General features: G+C 41.5%; 1 protein-coding gene across 3 annotated transcripts; it reads left to right on the top strand.

The window, feature by feature from the left end:
* The first annotated feature begins 708 nt into the window (after nt 1-708).
* On the top strand, nt 709-26,807 carry Sytl4 (synaptotagmin like 4). Of its 3 annotated transcripts, XM_059251092.1 has the most exons (16): nt 709-881; nt 1,111-1,326; nt 1,465-1,574; nt 1,819-1,921; nt 10,570-10,671; nt 11,110-11,185; nt 11,581-11,671; nt 11,784-11,887; nt 12,616-12,714; nt 13,754-13,932; nt 14,168-14,270; nt 15,669-15,830; nt 20,283-20,391; nt 22,580-22,679; nt 23,371-23,579; nt 26,015-26,807. In XM_059251092.1, exons 1-16 carry the CDS (start codon nt 772-774, stop codon nt 26,161-26,163), a joined length of 2,022 nt encoding a protein of 673 aa, XP_059107075.1. In that variant the 5' UTR covers nt 709-771; the 3' UTR covers nt 26,164-26,807. The 3 variants fall into 3 exon arrangements, with proteins under 3 accessions (XP_059107075.1, XP_059107074.1, XP_059107077.1); XM_059251091.1 differs by lacking the exon at nt 26,015-26,807 and having other exon boundaries at nt 23,371-24,471; XM_059251094.1 differs by lacking the exons at nt 20,283-20,391; nt 22,580-22,679; nt 23,371-23,579 and having other exon boundaries at nt 26,015-26,068.
* Nucleotides 26,808-27,107: the final 300 nt, after the last annotated feature.

Below are 27,107 nucleotides of genomic sequence, written 5' to 3'. Positions count from 1 at the left end.
CTGTACATTTTCATAGATTTAATTTGCAATTCCTTGATAGCATATAGCACAAAGTACTGTGTTCATGTGTGCAAATTTCTGAAAGGCAGGGACCATGGTTTACTCATTTCTCCAGTGCTTTGCAAAATACTTCATAGAGTGGTGCTCAACAGCTATTCATGAAATGGGAGAAGCTGCTCTCAAGTGCAGGGCCAGTGGAAGTTATTTGGGAGGTAGCGGGGGTGGTAGAATCTTTTGAAGCGTTATCAGGAAGCTGACTAAATTCTAGGAACACAGGAACTAGTCAGGAATGAAGAACTGAGCCTAAACTGGTAGTCCCCTTCAATGCAGAGACCCCTGCCTGATTATTTGGGTTAATAGAATTGGGACTTGAGAACACAGAATAATAAAGTTGGATGTCAAGGACCTACTTTGTGGAGGGAGAGTTTGACTCAGCTGGTTCTATGAACTTTCCTAAGATGCTTATTCTGAATGACCCAGCAGTTTCTCAGAGTCATGAGTAGTTTCTCAAAAACAATCGTCATAGGGCCTGGTTCAAGTGTGAAAGTAGAAATGGTTGAATAGATAAGATTCTTTTACTTTGTCTTTTTAGCTTGTCTCAAGGAGGAGGTGTCCTAGAGAAAGGTTCTAGGGCTGTGCAGTTACTCTGGACTTAATCTGGACTTATCTTTGTGTAATTAATTGTTCTTTTATTTCAGACAACTCTGGCCACTCAACTCGCCCGGTTGCTTTGAAGAAAGAAGAGTAGAAGATAAAGAGTAGAAATACATCATGTCGGAGATACTAGACCTCTCTTTTCTGTCTGATATGGAAAGGGATTTGATCCTCGGTGTTCTGCAGAGAGATGAGGAACTCAGAAAAGCAGATGAGAAAAGGATTAGGTAAGAGTCCCAGAAACAGTATGCACTTCCAGGCTTCCAACCAAGAACACCCAAGCTTTCCCATTGCTTCTTCACTCACTGTCGGAACTAGGGCTGTGATTTTACAACTCAGTGGATCAAGTTGGGCTCCGAGTCTGTTCCTTTTACACAACCCAGTAGCCTTACTGCCATTACCTCAACTTGTTAAGATCCTGAACCCACTTGTGCCTCTGATTTTGGGTCTTGGCAGGCGACTGAAGAATGAGCTCCTGGAGATAAAACGGAAAGGTGCCAAAAGGGGCAGCCAACACTACAGTGATCGAACCTGTGCCCGGTGCCAGGAGGGCCTGGGCCGTTTGATTTCCAAGAGCAACACCTGTGTGGGCTGCAATCATTTAGTGTGTCGAGAATGCCGCGTGCTAGAAAATAATGGTTCCTGGAGGTGCAAGGTGTGCGCCAAGGAAATGTGAGTGCCACTTAACAGCATAGTAGAGGGGAGATGAGTCAGGCTGTAGTGTGAATTTTTTGTCGTCAACTTTATTAGTGGAATGGCAAGAGTCATTATTTATACATCTGACTTTTATTTTGTTTTCTTTGCTCCCAGAGAGCTGAAGAAAGCAACTGGAGATTGGTTTTATGACCAGAAAGTAAACCGCTTTGCATACCGAACAGGCAGTGAGATAATCAGGATGTCCCTGCGCAGGAAGCCTGCAGGTATTGAACCGCGCTAGAGGCTGTTCCCCGAAGGACCTAGCTTCAGGGTTAGGGAGGCTTGTGTAGAATCCAGCTGCATTCTGGCCACTGGCGATTTAACCCGAGGGGCCGAGCCAGTTTGTGGGAATGTAGAAGAATGTATCCATTCCACCAGCAAGTGTGTGCTGTAGGGGAGATGCTTAGACAGTGGTTTCTTTCCTTGCCCGGGTCACTACTACTAGCCTGCCATGCTTTTGTTTTGAAGCAAGCAAAAGAGAGCCAGTGGGTCAGTCCCTCCTTCAGCAGACACAGATGGGTGAGATCTGGCCAGGAAGAAAGAGCATTCAGGAACAACAGAGGGAACCCAGGTAAGAGCCAAGGAATTACTATTGTTCAATTCTTCTATTACCTTAATTCATTTCCTAAAATAATAGGCATTATTAGAGGGAAATTGGAAAGTACAGATAAAATCAAAGAAGGAGAAGAAAATTAATCCTGATCCCATTAGCCCCATGTAAATATCAACATTTTGGCAAATTTACTTTGTTCTTACACTGTACTGTGCTGTGAAAAAGAAAGCTGTTGACTCTTAACTAAGATTTATTTACTTAAAAAGTTGTGTGTCTGTCTGTAGGTATGTGCCCATGTGCGCAGGTGCTTTCAGAGGCCAGAAGGACGTTAGATCTCCTGGAGTTGGACTCCTCAGCACTTGTGAGCCACCTCACAAGGGTGCTGGGAACTGAACCTGGGTCCTCTGCCAGAGCAAGAAGCATCCTTAACTGTGGAGTCGCTCCCTTCGTCTGTCTCTCCAGTCCCACATCAGCTTTCTCCCTTACCTCCCTAATCTTTTCTTTTACTTATTTTTTTCTCAGGCTTTGTGATATTTTCTTTCTGTTATACAACTGTAAATCAACAGCCTTTAAAAACCGGTTTAGTTTTAGTTTCGTATTTATAAGGATTTTTTGTTTGCAATCTGGCCTCACACTGTGACTTCTCTACTCCTGAATTCTTTACTTGGGCTTTATTTCTTGGTTGTCTAGAGTTCATCATTGGGAGCTTCCTTCAAGAAGGGTTTGTGATGTTGATTGCATTCTTTCATTTTCAGAATACCTGCCAACTACCTTTGCACTCGAATAGCATCTTAGCTGAACATTACGGGCTTGAGTCGTGTTTTCTTTCTCTCAGACTATTGTGGATGTTGCTCTGTTGTTTCTGCCATTGAGTCTAACTATGAAAAAGGCCACCTTGACATTTTTACCCTTGTAGGCAACTTTGTGTGTGTACATGCACAAATACACATGGGTGTGTATGGATATGAGAATTTGTGTGGATATAATCAGATTTACTGGGAAAAAATGCTTTTTTCTTGAGTATTAGTAACTTAAAAATGTAAGTCAACGATGGTTATTCCAAACTATTTTTTCTTGATATATGATATACTCTTGATGACATTTTTCTTTATAATTGGAATTTTTCTGTACCATGTCCTTAAACATTTTCCCTGTTTTGTTAGTTAAGGGCACCACCTCACGGATATTGGATTTCATTTATCCTCTGTTTGTATAATTTTTTTTAAACTGCATGATACAAAAGCAAAAGAGAAAGATGGAAGCAATTTACCATGGAGACCCCAACTTATTCTTTTCTTCCATGCTATTTGAATTTGGGATATTATTTTTCTTTCTCCTTCCCCACCCCATGTCTCTTCCTCTCCACTTTCAGACTTCAATTTAATGGTCTGAAGAAATTATCTTCAGATTTTAATTTTGTTTTTCTTCAATTGTTTTATAATTTTTGTTGTTTTATCATCTTGTATTTGAGCTCATGCACTTTATCAAGTCTACATTATGCTTTTGCAAAAAGAACCAAGTATATTTATGCAAACTAGGACAGCTGTGACGTTATTATATGATGTAAATTTGTGGGCCCACCATCATATATGCAATCCCTCTTGGAGTGAAATATCATTACATATCACATGGATAGTTTTTAAAATTAATTTTATTTTTAAAAAGATTATTAAACTTCATTTTGGAGCTAAAAAACTAGAGCATCTATTTGCTCACTTAAAAAGAGATTTTTAAACTTTGTTTTGGAGCTAAGGATCAAACTCAGAGCCTTGTGCTTGCTAGGCAAGTGTTCTACCACAGAGCTAAATTGCCAATCCAAGATTTAAAAATTTTTAACTGATACAAAAAAATTGTATATACTTATGGGATAGAATGTGGTATTTTAATAAAAGCATACATCATGTAATGCTTAAATCAAGTTAGGTGAAGCTACTTTTCATAATTCTCACCTCTTTATGGTGAAAATATTCAAAACTTTTTCTTGTTTTTTAAAGATCCAGTACGTAGTGTCATGTGTAGTCGTGTAGATGGAGACTTGCACACTGAAACTTCTTCACTGATCCAACTGTAACTTAGCACTCTCTCATTCTCCCTTCTTCTGACAAGCACTATTTCACTCCTATGTGTATGGAAAATGTGCCTGCTTGTATGTCTGTGTACCACATTCGTTCTTTGTGCCTGCAGAGGTCAGAAGAGGGTATTGGATCCTCTGGGATTGGAGTTAAAGATGGTTGTAGGCTACAATGTGGGCGCTGGGGAACTGAGCCAGGGCCCTCATGATGAGAAACCACTTCTCTTAATCACTAGGCTATCTTTCCAGCCCTGTTATACTTATTTTTCTGTAACTCTAGAGGAGAGGTAGAAGGTAGGCTGCAGTCTCAATGTGTGTCTCCCAAACTTCTAAAATCTTAGGTTTTCTAATTTATTTTTTTTCTGTAGTGTGTGTGTGTGTGTGTGTGTGTGTGTGTGTGTGTGTGTGTGTGTCTGCTGTCTGTGTGTGCCCATGAGGAGGCCAGAGGAAGGCATCAGGTGTCCTGCCCTAACGTCCTCTACCTTATTCCCTTGAAACAGAGACTTGCACTGAGCCTGGAGCTAGGCTGGCTGCCATCTCGGTGGTCCTTCCCCTCCTTCCACACAAAGCAATGTGTTCAGGCTCGTGGTAATAACACCTGGGTTTTACATGGGATCTGGGGATCCGAACTCAGGTCCTCATGTTTGCAAAGCAAGCATTCTTACTCACTGACCCATCTCCTCAGCACCCCCAAATCTGTTTTCTTAACTATTGTGTGTGTTGCTGGGGTATTTTAGGCATATGGGTTGTAAAGAGTTTTTCTTAAATTTTACCTCAACCAAAGAGAAAAGATTTTATTGCACTTTTTATGATGGCTAAAGAACAGTATAGGGCTGGTGGCACATGTCTCTATTTCCAGGTCCTTGTGAGGCTGCAGGAGGAGGCCCAGAAGCTTGAGGGCACTTTGAACTCTGTAGTAAAACCAGAGATTGAAAAGAAGTATACAGAAACATGATAGTGAAGTTCTCCAGTAACCTCATTTTCCTTGCCCAATCATTGTTAATAGTCATTGATAATTTTGGCATGTGAACTACCAAGATCTCCAAACATACCCATGTGAGCTAAACTCCTGCATTTTAATTGTTTTTAAAAGATTATATTATGGACATGTTAAGTATAAAATGAAAGAAAAAGAACTTTATAAACAGTAATACAGATAATCCCATAGAAAAGGAGCAAAAGCTCTGAACAGATATTTTATTAAAAATAATATTCAGATGTCAAATAATGATGTTCAACATCATCAATCACTAGAAGAATGCAAATAAAATAGCAGTGAGATGCCACATGCCCACCAGAATGGTTAGCATTTCAAAAGCTTGACTATACCAAGTGATGGATGTAAAACAACAGACATTTTCATTCACTTCTGTGGAGAAGTGTTTACCATGGTCAGGTGCTCTGGAAAAGTTTAGTCTTTTAAAAGTTCACTGTACAACTACTGTGTGATTCAGATGTTTCTTTCACAGACATGTAACTCAAGAGACGTCAAAGCATACGCCCATGCAAAGACTTATGTATGTATATTTGTAGAAGTTTCATTTATTTTTTAAGACAGTAAGGAATTTGTTTTTAATTTGGCAGTGCTGGGAACTGAACTTATGGCCTCATACAAGCTAGGCAAGTGTCTCCTAGTAAATTATATTCCCAGCCATGGAATTGAAAAAACAAAACAACCATTTCAGTGTATGGGCCTGGAGAGATGGCTCTGCCTCAATATATGAGGAGAGGGACCAAGGAGGACACCAATGTCAATATTGGACACACAAACACACACACACACACACACACCTACACACACCTACATATATGTAAATATTTATGCACCCATGCATACCACTCACATATATTTTTAGGTATGTTTCATCAGAGAACTACTTAAATTATTTTATATTTATAAAACTCTGGAAAACAACAAAGCAAATTTAGTAACTATACATATAGTATATAAAACCAAAAGATGGCATATTAATAGTAATCATGCAAATTTGATATGCTACATGATACTACTCTAGTAAAACTGCTCCTCTGCTTACTTTTTATCTCCTATTTTTCTTTTTTTTTTAAATAGACTTTATCATGTGCAGATAATTACAGCTACAGTGAGTTTTGTGGGTGGTACACTGGCCATGACATGCCCCCAGCACAGACTTTAACAATATTGTTCCTCAGCCTCTGGCTCTTACATTCTTGCACCCTTCTGTGATGTTCCCTGAGCCTTGGCAAGGGATGGGAGGATGGTTGATATAGATGTTGTATTTAGGGCTAAGCACTCACTAGACACTTATGCTCAGTACTTTGATGAGTTATAACTTTCTGTATTAACTGCTGACCACTGCAGAGAGAAATTTATTTGGCCAAAGTTGAGGGCAGCACCAATTTATGGGTGTAAATATAAATATTTAGTAAGCAGTTTGACAACATGTCATTTACCGAAACAACAGTTGTAGGTTTTATCCCCTAGGGCCTCTGACTTGCCTAGTGGTGGGCTTTTGATCAGGTTTACAATACCAGGCCTCAATTCTTTCTGTGGAGCAGTTAGTCATCCTCATAAACTTCATGCCACTATTGCCCCAGTGGGTGCATTCTGCCTGGCAGGTCAGCATCTAGGGTTGGCTTCACGGATACCAATGATGTGATTTTTTTTTTCTCCCAGTGGCCTATGCAGCACCTTCCAGTACCATGAAAGCTTATCAGCAGGAATGAAGTAGTTGTATGGCCTTGTCCTACATTCTATTCCATTGATCTATGAGTCTGTTTTTGTGACAGTACCATGTTGTTTTTATTACTGTGGCTCTATCGTATAACTTGAAATCCGGTATGATGATACCTTCAGCAATATTCTTTTTGTTCACGATTGGCTACTGGGGTCTCTTATGCTTTTGTATGAGTTTTAAGATTGTTTTCTACTTCTGTGAAGAATGTCACTGGAAATTTGATAGTGATTGTTTGAATCTGTAAATTGATTTTAGTGAAATGGCCAATTTGACTTTTCACATATTGATTTTTTTCAATTGATAAACCTGGGAGGTCTTTCCATCTTCTAGTATATTTCTCAGTTAATTTCTTCAGTGTTTTGAGGTTTTTATTGTGGAAGTCTTTCACATCCTCGGTTAGGTTTAGTCCAGTGTATTCCTAGGCTAGTGTGACTGGAACTGGTTTCTTTTGAAGTTTGCTTGTCATTTGTGTATAGAAAGACTAGTGACTTTTGTGGATTAAGTTTAGATCTTGCCACTTTGCTGAAGGTGATTATCAGTTTTAAGAGTTTTCTGGTGGTGTCTTTAGGGTCTGTTATGTGTACAGTCACTTCACTCGTGATAGCTAAACCCTGGAAACAATTCAAGTGCCCACCAACAGGTGAATGGAGAAACTGGTTTGCTTATGCTGCAGAGTACTAATCTGGTAATGAAACAATGAACTATATATGCACATATGTTGAGTGAAAAGCAGTAAACAAAAAAGTACCTACGTTCTGAGTGTGGTGGTACAAACCTTTGGTCCCAGCAGTTAGGAAACAGGACAAAAGCAGGTGGACCACTGAGTTGAAGGCTGGCCTGGTCTACATAGCAAATTTCAGGCCAGCCAGAGCTACATAGTGAGACCACACTCCAAAACAAACAAACAAACAAACAAACAAACAAACAGAACAAAACAAAAAAGAGAACTTGCTTTATGAGTCTATATGACTCTGTTATATAAATTTTCAAAAAATACAAACCAATTTTTAGCGACAGAACTAGATCAACATTTGCCTGGAACCAGGGCCTAGAAGGGAAAGGACGGATTGCTAAGAGGCATGAAGACACTTTGGGAGAGTGATTAATATGTTCCTTAACTAAACTGTGGCAGTAGCTTTTGAAATGTATATCTGTTGCCAGAAGTCATCAGTGTGCGTAATTAAGCACGTACAGCTTATTTGTGCCAATTAGTTAAAGACAGCAGAAGACTGCAACACAGGCACTTTTCCAGCACCAGAGCTCCTCATTGGTTTTTCTGCTTGTGTGCTGTTTGACTGTCTATATGTTCTGTGATTTTATCAGATAGCCTTGGGTGCATGAGTCATCTGTTCCAGGTGATGAGGCCCCCTTAGTCCTTTGTAGTTAAGGTTAAAAATGGCTTTTATTTGCTGAACTTGATTAACGCATCTGACATCACTGGTCAGAATGTAATTTCTGAAATCTCCTGCTTCTGGCTGTCTGGGACCTCTTGTCTCATTGGATTGAGAAGCCTCTTATTTATTATAAACATGAAAACAAATTGAGTGAGCATAAGTGATTTTTACATAAAATTATGGAGCCTCCGAGATAATTGAATTCAACCCTTTTATTTTTATAGAAAAGAAAGCAGGATAAATGATTTACCTGAGATCATACAGATAAAGACCAGGACTCCTATCTCTGAGTTTATTTTTACTGCACAGATGTCAAATAATTGCTTTTTTGCCCTACGGTTGTTTACATCAGCTCAGGATCAGAACGTATTCATCTTTAGGAGAAAAAAAAAAAGGAAAGAAGTACAAGCACCAAACACTCCATGAGCCATTGTTGGATACTGTCTCTAGAGGAATGATTGTTTGAAGTCCTTTTTCACTTTGCAGGGAAGGGGACAAAAGAATGATTTTAGAGTAAAGCAAAGCAAAGAAAACCAAGCACCTTGCTGTGTCTTGTGTGATAAAGCTGGTACAGTTGTTGAGAATGACCTCTGTTTCCCCTCCTGTGTATGCGAAGATTTCAACTCAGCTCCTTCTATTTGTTGGCACAGACCTATCTCAAACATCACCTGACAAGTTGGAAAATTGTTTCTCCACTGGCTGAGACATTGAGATAGTAGAGATTTGGTTACCTTGTTTTTGTTCATTTATTTGCTAAATGTACGTGAAAGCTTACTATGTGCCGGATACTGTTTTATGTACTGGGGTACTATGGCGTATACAAAAGGTCCCTTGTTTGTAGATTGTAGATTTGGACGTAGGGAGCGCATAAAGCAAATAATGAAATATATAGTCTGTCAGATGTTGACAAGTGTGATAGAGAAAATTAACTGGACTGAAAGGCTATGGAGTGCCAGGAACACATGTGTGTACATGTGCTATTTTCCTTAGGATATTTAGGGCAAGTCTGAATAGTAAGATGACATTTGAAAAAAAATGTAGGGGCAAACAGAGAGAGTATTTGGAGAGTAGGAGCATTGTAGACAGAAAACTCAGTAGGTCTAAAGAACTCAGAATGAGTTTGACACACGTGTAGTCTGGAGTTGAGTTGGAGGGTGTTGGTACATGGAAATTTGTTGACCCCTGGAAAGACTATATTTTGAGAGAGAGGAGGCTATCAGAACCAATGTTATGATTTTATTGCTTCTTTTTGTTGTTGTTGTTGTTGTTTGCAAATTGAGGTAGAATTCACATAACATTAAACCGTCATTTTCAATTTTGTCAAGTTAGTCTATGAGTGTTAGAGATTTTAGGATGTTGTGCAACCGTCCCAGCTATTGATCGTTGGAACATTCCTATTGCTCCAAAAAGAAACCTCGTACATTAGCCCCTGCTAGTTCTTCCAGCCCTTAATCTAGGTTCTACCTCTCTGTATTTACATACTCTGGATTTATCATCTGAATTGAGTCATACCAACTGTGCACATTCTGACTGGTTTCTTTCAGTTAGTGTAAAATTTTCAATATTCATTCATGGTGCTGTAGATACTAGAGTTTTATGCTCTCTTACAGATGAACAATATTCCTTTGTGTTGATATACAATATTTTGGTTATCCCTTCCTCTGTAGATGAGCATTTGGAATATTTCTACCTTTTGAGTATTAAGAATAATGCTATATGAGGCTGGGGAGATGGCTCAGGTGTTAAGATCACTTGTTCTCCTTGCAGAGGACCTGGGTTTGGGTCCCAGCATCCACTTGGTGATACACAACCATTTGTAACTCCTGTTCCAAGTGATCCTGTGCCCTATTACTGACCTCTGTGGGCACCAGGCATGCACATGGTACACAGACATACATGCAGGCAAAACATTAGTACAAATAAATCAACAAATGAATGAATGAATAAATCCTAAAGAAATCAGGGAAAAGTGGTATAATGTCACCTCCAGGTATGCTGTTGCAGGCCTGTAATCCTAGCATTTTGGAGCAAAAGTAGGTGGATCTCTGTGAGCTTGAGGCCAGCCTGGCCTGCATAGAAAGAAGGACAGACTTAGGATATTTAGAAAGTAGGGGATCTTAGTCTTCTGGAATGCAAAGTATGAAGAGAGTGAAGGGTGAAAGATGAACCTGGAGACCTTAGAAGGGGCAGGTCATTAGAAGTTTCATGTGACGTTAAGGAGTTTGAACTCAGTTTCCACAGAAATGGGAAATGATTTAGGTGTTTTCGAAGTCTCCTCACATGGTTGGGCATGCAGCTTAGTGGGAGAGTATTTGCTTAGCACATGTGAGGCCTTGGGTATGAGTCCCAGCATTGTAAAGTTGATTCACATTTATGTTCAAAAAGATCATTCAGGTGACTACTACGGATCAGAGGGAAAGAGACCTATCCAGAGGCTGGAGAGTTCAGTTCCTGTAAAACACCAGATCTTGGTTTTTATTCTAGTGTGCCGTTCGAGGTGCCAAAGCTGAAAAGTGGAAAGAGCACGCTGGAGGCTGAGAGCGAGAGTCTGGATAGCTACACAGCTGACTCGGATAGCACCTCCAGGTGGAGTTTCCCGTCTGTCTCACCTCGGTTCAGGCTGAGCTCTGATCTCGTTCTCTAGCATCAGGATGCAGGTTTCTTCTGCCTTGAGTGGTCCTGCTTTCTGTCCTTGGGCTGTTGAATGACTCTTTCCTCCGACCTCGCCAGGACTCTCTCTTTAGTGCTTCTCTTGCTTTGGCTCTGAGCACAGCTTCCTGGAATGAGCTAACTTCCCCTGGAGGCTGCACTGTGGAGGATTCTGTTACTGTCCCTAAGGAAAGGGGGTGTGCGCATTTGTGTGTGTGTGCCCTTGCTTGCCTGATCTTCGACACTCCTTCAAGTTGACTCAGATGTGAACTGTGACTTCTCGATTTGGCTGCTATAGTCATGGCTAGTGCTTTGGGGCCTGGCTAGAAGAGGAAGGGGAAGCCACGACTTAGTTCTAACTTCTGATACTTCTAGGCGAGATTCTCTGGATAAATCTGGACTCTTCCCAGAATGGAAGAAGATGTCTGCTCCCAAATCTCAAGTCGAAAAGGTAAACTACAGGCTATTGGTGTTACTTCTCTTCCCCTTACTCTCTCCCACTTTTCTTCTCCCTCCTTCCCTCCCTCCCTCCTTCCCTCCCTCCCTCCCTCCCTCCCTCCCTCCCTCCCTCCCTCCCTCCCTCCCTTCCTCCACTCCCATCTTCTTATCTCAAGTCAGAATTTACACCAGGAATTCAATTGAGATTTTTACCTCAGATTCATTTGGAAACATTTCAATGATCTTGGCTAAAATGTGTGTGAACATAGGTTTTATATTAATCTTTCCTTGAAGTTTGTCATAGTTGGGTTAAAATCTGACCCAGAAGCTGTTTGTGAGCATCCTTTACTCGCTTCTTTGGTCTACCTGCTGGTTTTTTCCCATGTCCTTGCCCTTGTTCCCTTTTAGGAAGTTCAGCCAGGGAGCCAAAATGCAGTCTGTGTTGACGAGGGTGACATGATATTCAAGAAGAACACCAGAAAAATCCTGCGGCCTTCAGGTAGCCTTTCCTTCGTGGCTACATGGGGCTCATGTTCTGAGTGCTTTTGCTGGGCTCTTGGGATGGAGCAGAGCAGGTTTCTTTTGACTTACATTTTTGGTCTTTCATGCAGAATACACTAAGTCTGTAATAGACCTTCGCCCAGAAGATGTGGCACAAGAAAGTGGCATCTTGGGAGACAGGAGCAAATCTGTACCAGGCCTCAGTGCAGATATGGTAAGTACTCTTACGTTTCCCTTGGTCACTATATGAAAATTTTAAATTTAGAGTTGGCTTTAGTACCCAGTTCTCTCATCCAAATTGTTTAAATTCTTTAGGAAAGGTCAAATGGCCCTTATTTTCTCCAATTTCTGAAGGAGTACCACTTCTTGATTTGCTTAAAGAACTGTCTTTGTTGTCTCTGACTGTTTGTCACATGGTTGGGTATGTGGTTGGCTACTCAAACAAATACTTACTTTGACTAAAACACCAAGAGAAGACCAGTGAGATGACTCACAGGACAACAACACTCGCTGTGAAAGCCTGACATCTCAAGTTTGATCTCTGGAGCCCACATTAAGGTGAAAGGAGAAAACTGACTTTCTAAAGTTGTCTTTAGACCTCCACATGCAAGCCATAGCACATGCATGGCTAAATACACACACAGAATAATAATTAAATATACACCCTACTACTACTACTACTACCACTAATAATAATAAAATTAAAAGTATACAAGGAGATAGCTAGATGGGGGTATTCAAGCAGGAGACTTATAAACTCCTATTAAAATATTAACTACTTACATTCTTTTGAGATATGAAGAGATACTAAAAACAAGGATATATGCATATATATTCACATGACACCTAAGAGCTTTTGCGACCCTTTTTGGTGCTTACTGAAGGAAAGATGCTGATTTTTGAGCCTCACTTTTATTAAGTCTCAAGTCTCTGTTGTTCCAGGAAGAAGAGGAGGAGGAAGAAGAAGAGGACATTGACCATCTGGTGAAGTTGCATCGCCAGAAACTAGCCAGAGGCAGCATGCAAAGTGGCTCCTCCATGGTATGTTCTGGGTGTTTGTGCTTACAGACACACTGGGACCCCAGGAAACAAAGAGGGGCCAGCTTCCCTAGAGCAGACTCAGGACCTGGGCAAATAACCCTAGCCACTCTTTGTAGGTAAGGGGCATGCGTGCGTTTGTTTGTCCCTGTCCTCACTTTAGAGCTTAGGTACTCAGTATAACTTTTAGGTGACTGCCTGAACCTCCGATTTGGAGGTTCTCCAAGAGGGAACGAAGGCTCTGGCTCTTATTTCATCACAGCTTCATGAAAAGTAACTGTAACTCCTCTGAAAGGAGAACCAGGCCACGAAGTAAACAAGACCAGACTTCTTCATCTTAAGCTGCTCCCTAGTCTCACACTAAAGGCAAGCAGGTGTCACGAGAAAGACCTTTGCCAGATTGGCATCAAGGTGTGGGTAGGGCTCAATATGGAACGGCCTCATGGACATTTTTGGGACATTTGCTAATCAGAGCCTCTATCTATCATAAGTACAAAGACTGCTGTTTGGGCGAACAGATTTTCACATTCACTCTGGAAGAAAATATAGAGCTCACTTCATAAACCTGACTGCTGCCAGAGAGGAGGGTGCCTTTATATTTCTAGTGGTGGCTCTTCTGCTGCTCTCAGTTCTGGCCCAATCTCTTTCTTCTGTAGATATTGCTAGAGAGAAGGTAGATAATGAAGGCCCCGTTTTAAACTGGTAACTAACACCTTCTTGCCAATGTTGCAGCACACATAACACACACCACAGACAGGCTATCCATAGCTTAGCTATCTATACCTTACCTCCTTATGAAAATCATCACTCGATTGTGTAAAAGGAGGGGGAAAGAGTCTGTGTGAGCCAGGAGGTGAATTACTAACCCAGACAATTTTGGATGTGCAATTGGCACTGACTTACCCTCTGGGTAAAGGACTGTTGGCAGTACTGGCCCCTTGCAGGCCCTTCTGAGACTTTTGACTTTATCATGAGGGAAGGTGGGAACAATTGGGGATGCAGAGTATGTCTTCTTTACACATTTTTATTGCTTTATCCTCAGAGTACCATTGGCAGCATGATGAGTATCTATAGTGAAGCTGGTGATTTTGGGAACGTCTCTGTGACTGGCAAGATTGTCTTTTCTCTAAAGTTTGAGCAGAAAACACAGACTCTGGTCATCCATGTAAAGGAGTGCCACCAGCTGGCCTATGCTGATGAAGCAAAGAAGCGTTCTAACCCGTGAGTGCTTCTGGGTCCTGAATAATAGTTTGACAGGAAAAAGTAGACCTTGGAATCTGTCTGGGTCCTCTTGAACCCAAATTATCACATCTCTAGGGGTAGAATAGTGAGATGTGATATAATAAAGGGCTTAGGACTTGGAAGAAGCAAGAATGAAGTTTTTGGCCAAGCAGAGAAGTAAAGAAGGGACTTGAGAAAGGCTAGCAAATAATTTAGTGTTGTCTTTGGTTTCTAGATATGTGAAGACTTATCTTCTGCCGGATAAGTCCCGCCAAGGAAAAAGAAAAACCAGCATCAAGCGGGACACCATCAATCCACTCTATGATGAGACCTTTAGGGTATGTTTCTGAACCTAGAGGGGAGAAGGTTTGGTTTTGTTTTTGTGCCTTTGTGGTGTAGCTGTGCCTCTACAACATGGGTGGATGGCCATGTCTCTGCCTGGGGAGTCACTTATGGGTATCTGTTCATACCCTGACTTCTCGGGGAAGAGAACACAGGTGAATTTGGCTTCCTTGGATTGTTGTGAAGTTGGAAATTCACATGACCCATATAGCTCATTTCAAAAATTCATTTGAGGACCTGGAGAGATGATTCAGCAGTTAATAGCTCTTGCTGCTCTTGCAGAGAATCTGAGTTCAATTCCCAGCACCCACATGGTGGCTCACAACTGCCTATAACTCCAGTTTCCAGGTGATCTAATGTCATATTCTGTCCTTGGTGGACATCTACATGCATGCATTGTACATAAATATACTCAGGCACATAGTCACATAAAAATAAATATAATCTTTTAAAAAAGAAGTCATTAACTGACAAACGAACTCTAGACCAACAGCTGGGGAACCTGCATGGGACCGACCTAAGCTCTCTGCATGTGGGTGATAGTTGTGTATCTTGGTCTGTTTGAAGGTCCCCTGGCATTGGGACCAGGATCTGTCCCTGGAGCATGAGCTAGCTTTTTGGAACCTATTCCCTATGTAGGGATACCTCACTCAGCCTTGGTGCAGGGGGGATGAACTTGGTCCTGCCTCGACTTGGTATGCCATGCTTTGTTGATTCCCATGGGAGATCTTACCCTTTCTGAGGAGTGGATGGGGATGAGGTAGGGTGGAAGCTGGGGAGAGGGAATGGGAGGAGAGGAGGGAGGGGGGAAACTGCAGTTGGGATGTAAAATAAATGAAAAAAAATTAATAATAAAATTAAATAAAAAAGAAGTCATTTGAGGGCCAGCAAGATGACTTATCAGGTAGAGTCTGACAGGCTGAGTTTGGTTCTTCAGATCCACAGGGTAGAAAGAGACAGCTGACTCCTGCAAGCTGTCCTCTGATCTCCATACTCATGCCATGGCATGCTGGTGCCCACACATACACACATGACATTCACACACCCACACACGCATGCACACGCACACGCACACGCACACACACACACACACACACACACATAAATGTAATAAAAATACAGAAGTAATTGGAGAGAAAAGGCCCCCTTGGCAATTGTTTGTGGCTAGTCTCATAGCCTCTCAGCCACTCAAGGACAAACTTAATTTTCCCTGGCTTCCTATGGACTGGGTTAGGGTTAGTGAAGGAGGAGAAGTTGAGTGGAGCAGTTCAAAGTGTTGAGGAACTGAAACCATTTGGCAGATCATGGGAACAGGTGGCTTAGGGCTTGGAAGAATTCCCTTTGGAGGAGCTGCTTCTAACTGGCCACCTTGGGCTGCTTCTTTCCCTTCACAGTATGAGATTTCAGAATCTCTTCTGGCACAGAGGACTTTGCAGTTCTCTGTTTGGCATCACGGTCGTTTTGGCAGAAACACTTTCCTTGGAGAGGCGGAGGTCCACATGGACTCTTGGAAGCTGGATAAGAAGCTGGATCATTGCCTCCCTTTACACGGAAAGGTAGTCTGCCTTGAAAGTCTTTCCCAGCATGGTTCCCAGGTGCTTTGTCTGCAGTGGCCTCTGCTGGGCTGCGTGGGAAGTAGCATTGCATGTAATTTTCTGTAGAGTTCTATCACACCCTGCTGGCCTTTCTGAGTTTGGCAGCAATTTCGGAGGCTCTTGCAAGTCAAGTAGGAGCAATTTCAGGCAAAGCAGGAAGTTACTGCGTGCCAAGCTTTTCCTGCTAACCTTCCAGAGCCTGAATGTATACTGACATCCTAATTTGCACCTCCTCTTATATCTAACCTTTGGAGTGTATCCTAATCCGCACCCCTTTCCAAGCTAAACATCCTGCTTTAGAAGTGAGAGGCAAGACAGTTTGTAGATCTGCAACGGCTGTCCTCTTGGTTATGTGTGCAGGCCAGGGGAGTTTTACTTTAGAGGGGGCACCTCAGATGTTAGTGTAGTAAGGTGACATAGTGGTTGGTAGTTTAGTGCAGATCAGGGTTAGAATCTTGCTTCTGTGACTTACTGGAAACTCGGAGAATCCACCTACCTTCCGTGAGCCTCAGTTTAGTTTTCTACAAAATGGCATGGCAGTGCTACTCCCTGCTGGTGTACTGAATGCAGGGCATCCTTTAGTATGTGGCAATAATGGCCATTCCATAGCCTACTGCCGTTCTGGTTATGATGAAATCACTACATCAGAGAACTTTAGGCAGCAACTTCCTATTTATCACAATGAATCAAAGACAAACATCTTTAAAAGTTATAATGGTGTTTTGAATGTTTCAAACAATGCAGAGAACGGAGAATATCTGTGGAAAGATGGTCTAGAAACTTAGAACGGGGCTGCCTCTAGGAAGTGAGCCTGATGTGGAAGAGGGATTTACTTTTATCTCTTCTATTTTATTATTTGTCTTTTAGTTTTATTTGTTTTGTATTTTTACTCTGTTAAGAATATTAAATGTAAAATAATCTATATATGCAGAGTTCCAAATTAACAACAAAACATATATAAAAAGAAAGTAAATTTCATTACTTAAAAATAGCCACTCTTAAGTATTTAAGTATCCTTCTAGAATTTTTGTATCAAGCAGCATAGATATCATATCATATCTATCTATCTATCTATCTATCTATCTATCTATCTATCCATCATCTATCTATTCATTTATACATATGCAGACATGCCATATTCTTTCTTGACCCAAGTGAATTGTCTTGTTGTTCATATATATGTAGGTACATATAGATATAGGTATATATTCTTGATTTTAAGAATTTATCATAGGCCTCCCTCTATGCCATTACTTACAGATCTATCTTATTTTACTTGCTACGTGATATTCTCCCACATTTCTGTATTAAAAATAGATTTGCCAATTCCCTACCAGTGAGTACTTAAATTGTTTATTTTTTAAAACTATGCTGTCATACATCTTTTTTTTTCAGTGTTGGTGGTCCAACCAAGAGCTTCACAAATGCTAAACAAGTGCCGTACTGCTGAGCCACACCCCATCCCCTATCTTTGCCTTCTTTGGGAAATGTAATTGTCAGAGAAAGCCCGGGTGAGGAAATAGCAGAGTCAGAGGAGTGGACATCTAGTAATATGAGGGCTGGTGCCTTCCAGAAAATTGAGTGACATTACATTTTCCCCCTTTCAGTAGTTATAAAAACAGGAATTACTATCAAAGTAAAACATGGTATTAGAACCTTGGAATTACCTGAGCATTTGATATGCAAATCATTCTCCCAGTAGCTTGGAGTTTGTATAATTATATTGAAAATGTCACTATAAACCTCCATGAATTGCCATGAAAAAAAATGTCATACATCAAAATGGAGGTATTTGCTCTTTGGAAGTTTTTTTTTTTTTTTTTTTTTTTTTTGGTTTTTCGAGACAGGGTTTCTCTGTGTAGCTTTGCACCTTTCCTGGGACTCACTTGGTAGCCCAGGCTGGCCTCGAACTCACAGAGATCCGCCTGCCTCTGCCTCCTGAGTGCTGGGATTAAAGGCGTGCGCCACCACCACCCGGAAGTATTTTTAGCAAAATGAAAATGAGCTGTGGAAGCAAACCTGCCAGCTTCTACTCAATACTAAACCCTGGATTTTACGAGTTCACTAAAGTCAACAACCTAGAAATTAATAAAGTGTGTAGATAGTTCATGAAATAAAATACCATCTTGTCTCCTTCTTTAAAAATTTTTGATAACATGAAAATTTCTCCTTATATCTTATATTTAAAACTCTATCAAATCATTCTACTATAGTGTTATTTAATATGTAAGCTGTATTGGTATACATAAAGCAAGGCTTTTAAAACCAATTTTTTAATTAAAAATGTCTAAAATTTAAAAAATGATTTTTTAAAATCATATATTTGTTTTTAATTTAAGACAAATTCTATTTAGTGTTTCTGTTTTTTGACTCCCCACCAATCCATGTGCTATTATTTTGTTTCTCTTGCTAACAGTCCCTCCCACTTCTTATCTATCTTCCCCACAGACTAAGCTAGTGTATTCTGGATCTGCAGTAAGTCTCTTGAAACATAGGAGATTATACCTACCAGTATGAGCATGCTCGGTGCTGAGAACCTAGCTTGGCCCAGCCTCAAGAAACATGGGCAGATGAAAGGGTGTCTCTAGACTGTGCAAGTTTGTGCTGGAAAAACTGGAACATCAAGAATGTGATACCATGTGAGCCAAGAGAGTGAAGCAATCCTGCCTCCCAGAGCTACTTGCTCTGTGTCCTTGACATTTGTTCATTCATTGTTATACACATTCAGTCAACATGGATGCCTATGTAAACTAGGTACTATGCTAAGCGTTGGCCTTTCTAGGACAAACAAAAACAAGGTTGACTCCTGTCCTCTGGCACACGGAGTCTAGTAATGGTTGTTAACTAAAAATATGTCAGTCAGGGCCTGAGGATTCATCTCAGTGCTAGAGTATATGCTTAGCAGGTGTGAGGCCCTGGGCTTGATACCCAGTACTCAAGCAAGCAAGCAAACTTGAAATATTAAAATCTAACCCTGAAATGTCTACACCCCCTGCCACCTTTTAAATTACTTTTTATTTTTAAAAAGCAGATGTGTCTCTTTTTCACAAGCAGGACACTATTGGTGATGATAGAGGAAGGAGGGAATGTCTGTTCTCTCTGCTGTTAGGTTGTTCTTCAGTTTTGGATTGTTTTACCCAGTCCAGTGGTAAAAAGCCTGGGCTCTGGAACCAGTGTGTCTGAATCTGAATCCAGATCTGCTAATTATTAGATGTGTGTCTGTGGGAAAATGACTTAACCTCTCTGTTTCTTTATTCAATAGCCCATGAAATAAGGGTAGTACCTATTTCATAGATATTACTCTAAGTATTAAACAAATGATATATTTATATTACTAATGGCACTATCTGGCACATAGAGCTATATTAGAGACAATAATAAAAACATTACACAGTATAGTTCACATGTATGATTTTAATACATTTTATCTTTATACTTAATATAAGTGAGGTTTTTTTCTACATCTTAACAGTAAATATATCTTTTATATTTTCCCTTTTCAGAAAGTATAAATTCAGTATGGTCTTATTTTAGGATGTAAATGAAACCATAGATTTAGGTTTATTTTACCCAACAGTTAAAAGGTGGATTTTTTTCTAGACATATAACTGAATATGTGTTATATTCAACTAGGATTTGAATTTAAAAAAACCCAGCAACACTTCTAGGAGCAATTGACACATAGCCAGGATAGGTAGCGTGGCTGGAATCATCTGGGTTCCATTTTAACTGGCTGGGCTGTAAGAGGAAGGCCATGTTCAAGCTATGACTGAGGAGAGGAAAGTCAACTGCTTTCTTTTCTGTAGTGACCTTTCTTTACTTGCACTTGGGCTATCAGAGCTGGCCTGTGTTCTTTCTAATAATCTCATGTCACATGTCACATGAAGGCATTAAAATCACTCTTAACCCTGCTTATGTTTGCTGATACTTGGATTGCTTCCACTTTGGGGCCCTTACTAACAGTGCCGGCAGCAAGATTCTTAATTATATGTCATTCATTCCTTTGTGAGTTTGTGTGGCCACCTTGTTGGCATACCTTTGGGAGCATTTGGAATCTAGTGATCATATCCCCAGAGTGCATAATAGTGAGTCTTGGTTCTTCTGGATTTCCTCTGGAGGAGGCTGCCAAGGAAAACTGTAGCTGTGGTGGGATGTAGCCATTAAAGAGGGACCTGTTTTTGGGGTAATTTTATTTATATTTCCTTATTTATTTTTGAGATGGGTTCTGGCTACCTATGTATTCTAGGCTGACATCAAACTTGCAATCCTTTTACTTCAGCCTCCCCGGGGCTGGGATTACAGAGGTGTATCCCTACACACACCTATGGGAACAACTTTATAATCCTCTTAGGGAAAGGTCCCAGTGTTTCCTGAGAGGCTTGATTTCACTTGTTGGGTTTCCCTATGTTTCAGATCAGTGCTGAGTCCTCACCTGGCTTGCCAGCACACAAAGGCGAGTTGGTGGTTTCATTGAAATACATCCCAGCCTCCAAACTCCCTGTTGGAGGTGACCGGAAAAAGAGTGAGTTTTGGGGGGGGGGGGCGGGGGTCCCTGGATTCAGCTCTTAGCTTCTATACAGGGTCTGTGAGAGATTGGTACTAGTTTTGTTGGCTAGGGCAGACTGGGATATTTCCTGGATCTTCTAGGCAGGAGTCCCTTCCTAAGGAAGCCTTTACCTTTCTCAGCTGGAAGGAAATGCCATAGTGCTAACATTCCTTTTAGATGACCTTTAGGCTGTTAGTGTGATTTGGTCTTGTTCCATTTGTGTCAAGCTACTGAGAAGGCAAAAGAAAGAGAACAGGAGCTTTGTGACCACAAAAGGTGCTTAGAAGGAGTGGTGAAGTGTGGGAAGTGCAAGGCTGAGTCACTAACATGTCCAGCATGGTTCTGGTGACTGTGGATACACAGATGGGAGAGAGATGGTATGTATCCTCTGAGGACAAGTTTTTCTTGAATTCAGAAAGGTAATCATGTGTCCAGAGCACCCACCTGTGAGGGTGATAGAGCGAGCTTTATTGAGGAAGCAGTATTGAAACTGGACCTTGAGATTGTCCCAGGCACAAAACGGGGGAAGATGAAAGAGAGGAGGGGTGCTGGAAGAAGGAACAAGACCAGCTGAGATGGTGCATGCCTGTAAGCCCAGCACTTGGGAGGCTACGGCAGGAGGATTGCCATGAAATTTCAAGCTGGATAGGCCATACACTGAATAACAGGCCAGATTTGGCTATAGAGTGAGACTCCATTTCAAAGAAATTGACAGTCTAAAGCAAAAAGAAAAACAAAGTAACATATAAGAATGTAGTCAGGGGATGCAGTTAAGTTTATAGAGTATTTGCATAAGGGCCTCTGTGTATGCAGGGAGCATTGCATAAACGGACACTGGGGAGGTGGAGGCAGGAGGATCAGGGATTGAAGGTCATCATCAGGCCAACTACATAGTGAGTTTGGGACCAGACTGGGCTATATGAGACCCTGTCTCAAAAAAAAAAAGCCCATTCTTATATACACCTGGTAGATGTAGAGTTTTAGGTCAGCGATCAGGAGTGTGTTCCCAGTTACAGTGGAGCTGGAGTTGTGGTGTGAATGTGTATGTGTATGAGTACAGCTGGAAATGGAGATGAGTCTGAAGCCAACTGAAAAAGAAAAAGACCTTCAGTGAAGAGATTAACTTGATCTGTTGGCAATGGCAAACCAAAGTTCTTTTTTTTTTTTCTAATATGCCTTCAGCAAAGTGTAATGTAGAAGATTTGAGGAATCAACGGGTCCCAAGGAGGGTGTACAGAATGACTAGGAAAGAAGCAAAGACCAAACCTTTGGGAAGAGCAACATTTTAATGGATGAAGAGATGGAAAATGTCAGTGAGGGAGAGGGTTATCAGGACCTCGAAAGGCCAGGAGAGAGTTTAAACAAGAGGAGGAGCTCTCGGCCTCTCTCAACACCACAGGCAGTCAGGCCAGATGAGGCCCGAGAAGACACTGCTTGTTTGAGTTAGGCCGGAAGACGTTAATGAAATCTGATCTCACAAGAAACTAGGCTGAGTTAATGAGGTGGAGAAGCAGAGGTGATGAGTGTGGTCATTCTTGACCAGGGTGATTTGTCATGGTGAAAGGAAAGAAGGGCACAGAGAACAGCTTCAATTGAAGGAAGGGAGGTTTTCTTTGAAAGTGGACATTAAAAAAAGAAAAGAAAAGAAAGAAATGGTAAGATTAGCCTATATTCAGACTGAGGGCAAGGCATCAGTCCAGATGAAGGGATCTGCAAAATGGTAGGTGGGAGGTGGAAATTCGTGGTGCTCTGGTGAGGCCTGTGTAGTAAGGGTTGAGGTCAAGAACTTGGCGGAGCAGTTCCTTCCTGCTTTAATTGCTTAGCAAATGCCAGGCAACTTTGCTTCTTGTAGCTTCAGTTGACTTACGTATAAAATGAGGGCAATTGTAGTGTGTATCTAATAGAATTGTTTGGAGGAATTAAATGCTTAAGGTGGTATTTGGTTCATAGCAACTTTTCAATGAGCATTTGTTGCTGTTGGGGTTGTTTACTTGAGTTCCTACTGCTTATACTGGGCACTGTGCTAGGAACAGAGGGCACAGGCATGATTCAGTTAAGGAGTTTGCTGTGTTCCAAAGCAAGGAGAGAAAGTGCTATATAGCTAAAGCCCAGGACGCAGCTGGCAGTGTGGAGGTTCACTTGAAATGGCTGACATCCCTTACAGGTAAAGGTGGGGAAGGGGGAGAACTCCAGGTGTGGATCAAAGAAGCCAAGAACCTGACGGCTGCCAAATCAGGAGGGACTTCAGACAGCTTTGTCAAGGGGTGAGTCCCTGGACCAGCATCAAACTAGCCAGTTAGAGGACAGGCAGGTTAGCGGGGAGCCCCAGTGCATTTTCCTCATTACCGCCACTGTCAGCAGCTTTGGTTCTGAAATGAGGTAACGGAGAACCCTCCACCCCCTCCTCTGCACTGGTCGAAGGTCAGTTTGGTCTCAACTGTGGTGCTAGCTTTCGAAGGGGAGGGTGCTAGACAGATAGGTTCTGACTTTCTCACACTAGTCCTCCTCCTGAATCCCAGATTGACAGTCTATGCCCCCTGACTGCCTAGATTCAGGATTCAAGGCTCTGTTGTCCATAATTTTTAAGCAGTGTAAGCTTTGTCTATATTGAGGGCCATTTACTGACTTAAGCTCCCCACGGAGTCATGTTTGACTAAGCTTATACACATTAGTAATGGCTCCATTTACCTTGTGGAACCACATAGTTAAACTCATCCTTGGTGGCGCATAGGGCAGAGCATGCCTAGCATATTCATTTTCCTCTCCAGGTTAAAGGAAGTAGATAATCTAGTGGAAGGAGAGGGAAATGTGCCTCAACACATTCAAAGGAGGGCTGTGTGCACTTGGACCTGGGTGTTGGCTTACCATGATGGGCTGGGCCTGTCGTAGGGGCAAGGGGAATGTAAACGTATGGCCAGCTTGAGTAGGTGTTGATAACCCCCCACCCTCTGCCAGATACCTCCTTCCCATGAGGAACAAGGCCAGTAAGCGTAAAACTCCTGTGATGAAGAAGACCCTGAATCCCCACTACAACCATACATTTGTCTACAATGGTGTGAGGCTGGAAGATCTACAACACATGTGCCTGGAACTGACTCTATGGGACCGGGAGCCCCTGGCCAGCAATGACTTCCTGGGAGGGGTCAGGCTGGGTGTTGGCACTGGTGAGACTCTCTCCCCCATCCAATCATCACTTGTCTTAGAGGCCTCTTGTCTATCTTACTCTTCCTTCCTTCCTCTTCCTACCTCTCGTGCTCCAGGATATACAAAGATCTTTTCTGACAGAAAATTTCCTCCTTTATATAAACATCCAACAAGTACCTCCTGAGTGCCTGCTACCTGCTAGGCCTAAGGGAGGGCTGAACTCCTACAGTGTTCTATGTATAGAAAGGTGACCCTGAAAGCCAGGGACTTCATCATCTTCCCACAAAAGAAGATATAAAAACTACCTAAATACCTGACTTGTGATTCCTACCTTCTATCTTGATATAGTGAGAAGGGTCCTTTGCCAGGAAATCCTTGCTCTCCAAGGATTCTACACTTACCCCTCACTTCTCAGTGGCTCTTTGTCTATAATCTCTGTTTCTCCTGTATGATCAATTTCATTTGATTGACTATTGAAGGGGAATACACATGTGCTCTGATGATGCCAATCTCTTTGTTTATTTCTTTCTTTGTTAATTGAGACAGGGTCTCATGTAGCCCAGATTGGCCTCAAACTCCTGATACTCTTTATTTCTACCTCTCAAGTGCTCAGATAATAGACATGCACCAACATGCTCAGGCCTATTTTTATTAAATAAGAAGTAAATCTTCTATTGACCACATGCCCACCCCCCATTCTAAAAGGAATGATCTCTATTTCCTGGCCTTTCCTTCAATTCTCAGCCCATTGTGATATGGCTTCTATTCTTCTACTCTTCTGAGTCATTATTCATGAAAAAGTGAGGTTATTATCTCTCTAGAATTCCCAAGCACTATTTAATAGAGCAGATTACTCTCTTTTTCTTGAAATTCTTACCACTTATTGCCTTCTTGACTCTGTTTTACTCCATTGCACATGATTTCTCAATTTCTTTCATGGATTCTTCATTCTGTACTTCTGTATTTAAACTTTAAATGATGCTGCTCTCTGAGCTTGGGCTTGGGTGCTCTTTTTTTCCCTCTTTTTATAGTCTTGATCAGGCCTATCTAACCTTTTGACATTGTGACATCGTGACATTTTCAAGTATAGTGTTCACACTCAAGAACTGTTCATTCCTGCTGGGCGGTGGTGGCGCACGCCTTTAATCCCAGCACTCGGGAGGCAGAGCCAGGCGGATCTCTGTGAGTTCGAGGCCAGCCTGGACTACCAAGTGAGTCCCAGGAAAGGCGCAAAGCTACACAGAGAAACCCTGTCTCGAAAAACCAAAAAAAAAAAAAGAACTGTGCATTCCAGTTATCAAGAAATCACAGAAAGTAAAAAAAAAAAACTTCATTGTTTTAATTAGTTATGATTTTGTGTTGTGCCACATTCATAGCTATCCCATGCAGCTCTGGTTGGACATGTCTGCTGGATTCTTATGGCTTCAATTACTAGTTGTATATGAATAACTAACAGAAAGCATCTATAATGGTATTTTTGCACACGTAAGTAAGCTACTTTGTGTAGGTCCCCTGTGTAAAACCCTTTGGTGACTTTCCCCCACCTTAGAAATTCTTATCAAATCTACAGACCCCATATAATCTGGACTCTTCCTTTCTAATCCTCCCTGTATCATTTTCTTGCTAACTCTTTGTATTCCAATCACCATAGCTTTTACTCTGCTCTCCAAATATACCACGTTACTTCCTACTTTGGGACTTTATAATGATTGGCTTTCCTATTCACATGTAAGCTAAGGGCAGAGACATTTTTGGTGTGCTCATCACTGTATCCCCAAACTGGCATAGAGTAGGCACTCAGGAAATGTTCACTGAATGAATGAACTAGTATACAAAAAAATAGGAGTAAGATCACATAATCCTAACTTTAGGCATAGAATTTACAGCTATAGAAAAAGGTATTCATAGCTTGGGCATGGTTATGCATGCCTCTGATCTCAGCACTTGGCAGGCAGAGGCAGAAAGATTGCTACAAGTTCAAGGCCAGCTAGGGTTTCAGTGTGAAGTCCTGTCTCTGATAACAAAAAAAGAGAGAGAAAGTCTTCAACTTTTAAAAATGTCAAGGCCCCATGTGTACTCCAGTTATTAACGAGCCCACTGCTTTTTTACTGTGTATGCAATAAACTATTCTTTAAAAAATTAAGTCAAATTGCTAATGACAGAAGGTTAGCAGTTCTAGTATGGGGTGTCAGACACCAGAGCTCTGAAAAAGCCACTAAAAAGCAAGCCCCCATTGACATTATGCCATTTCAAGTCCCATTTCATCAACCTGCAGTCATCTGATTGTCTCTGGGGCACAAGTAGTTGTCAACTCAGCTTGCCAGCTTGCTGTCCCCGGCATTCTGTCTTCACTGTACATTGTCGTTTCTGAGTTGGCCTCCTCCACTATAGAACCCATCCTCCTGATGGGCTAGTGGTGGGACTCTGTTCAGCCTCCTCTGGTGTTTCTCCTCAGGGGTCAGTAATGGCGAAGTGGTGGACTGGATGGATTCGACTGGTGAAGAAGTGAGCCTGTGGCAGAAGATGCAGCAGTACCCAGGGTCTTGGGCAGAAGGGACTCTGCAGCTGCGTTCTTCAATGGTCAAACAGAAGCTGGGTGTATGAGTCCCTATCTTTATCTGCAGGTGCAGCCCTGGTCAGTCCAAGTCAAAAGAAGCTAAGCAACCACAAGGAGAGATTGCTAATTTAATGTGTGTGCATGTATTTGTATAAACATATATTTCTGTAGGTCTTATGTTGCTAGCAAGTGTGACATAGATGTGTTCCTTTAAAGCAGCCCAAGAATAAGGGTCTTTTCAAATGGTTTTTATTTATGTATAGTTTAGTATATTTTCAGAGTACATACTTGCCTCTATCTTTCTGTGGTTTAATTAACTTTAAAAGCCTTTTACAGCAACTCTCTCCCTTCTGTCTTGCTGTCCCCGCTCCCACTTCCCCTGGAAGTATGGCTGCTTTGGGCAGTAGTTCTAGTTTGTGGGTCTAGGTACGCCTGATCAAGGCTCTGGAGAGCAAGGTTTGCTTGTTAAACACAGTACACTGTGGGAGAGGAGTTTATGACCAGTCACTCCCCTTCAGTTCATATTTTATTTCACCATCCACCTTGATGTATTTTTAGAATTTGCCTTTTAACTTTTCTTGTTCTTAAGCAATTTCCACCTTGCATGAGTATAGTGGGTTTCTTTGAAATGCAATGAAAATTCCCCATCTCCTTCTTAGACCTTTGGGGAGCGCTTATAATGGAGTCACTTTAGAAAAATCACTTTAATTAGATAATGGCCTTTTCACTGAGACATTAAGATGCCCTGTGAGACCTACTAGCTGATCCCAGAAGGTTTAAGTGACTCTGAATAAAGTTTTTCAAGGCCCATGCTGAGTTCTCTCTTTTAAACTGTTATAGCAGTTGTTGAAGAGGGATTTCCTTATTTCCCTAATGGAAGATGAGACATCTTCACTCTCATGTACTATAGCTTTCTCTAAGTCTGTGTCTGGGGTGTACTGCTACATAGAACTTAGTCTATATACCTCTGTTTCAGCCAGAAGAGCCAAAG

This window comes from Peromyscus eremicus, chromosome X (assembly GCF_949786415.1).
Source record: "Peromyscus eremicus chromosome X, PerEre_H2_v1, whole genome shotgun sequence".
Classification (NCBI taxonomy): domain Eukaryota; kingdom Metazoa; phylum Chordata; class Mammalia; order Rodentia; family Cricetidae; genus Peromyscus; species Peromyscus eremicus.
Note: the sequence above shows the minus strand (reverse complement) of the source record. Positions and strands in the feature narration are given on the sequence as shown.

Excerpts from the sequence above, each read along its gene's own strand:
- Sytl4 (XM_059251091.1), top strand. The coding sequence starts at position 772 with ATGTCGGAGATACTAGACCTCTCTTTTCTGTCTGATATGGAAAGGGAT. Across the intron at positions 11,672-11,783 it reads AAAAATCCTGCGGCCTTCAG|AATACACTAAGTCTGTAATA; the intron begins GTAGCCTTTCCT and ends TCTTTCATGCAG. Across the intron at positions 14,271-15,668 it reads TCTATGATGAGACCTTTAGG|TATGAGATTTCAGAATCTCT; the intron begins GTATGTTTCTGA and ends TTCCCTTCACAG.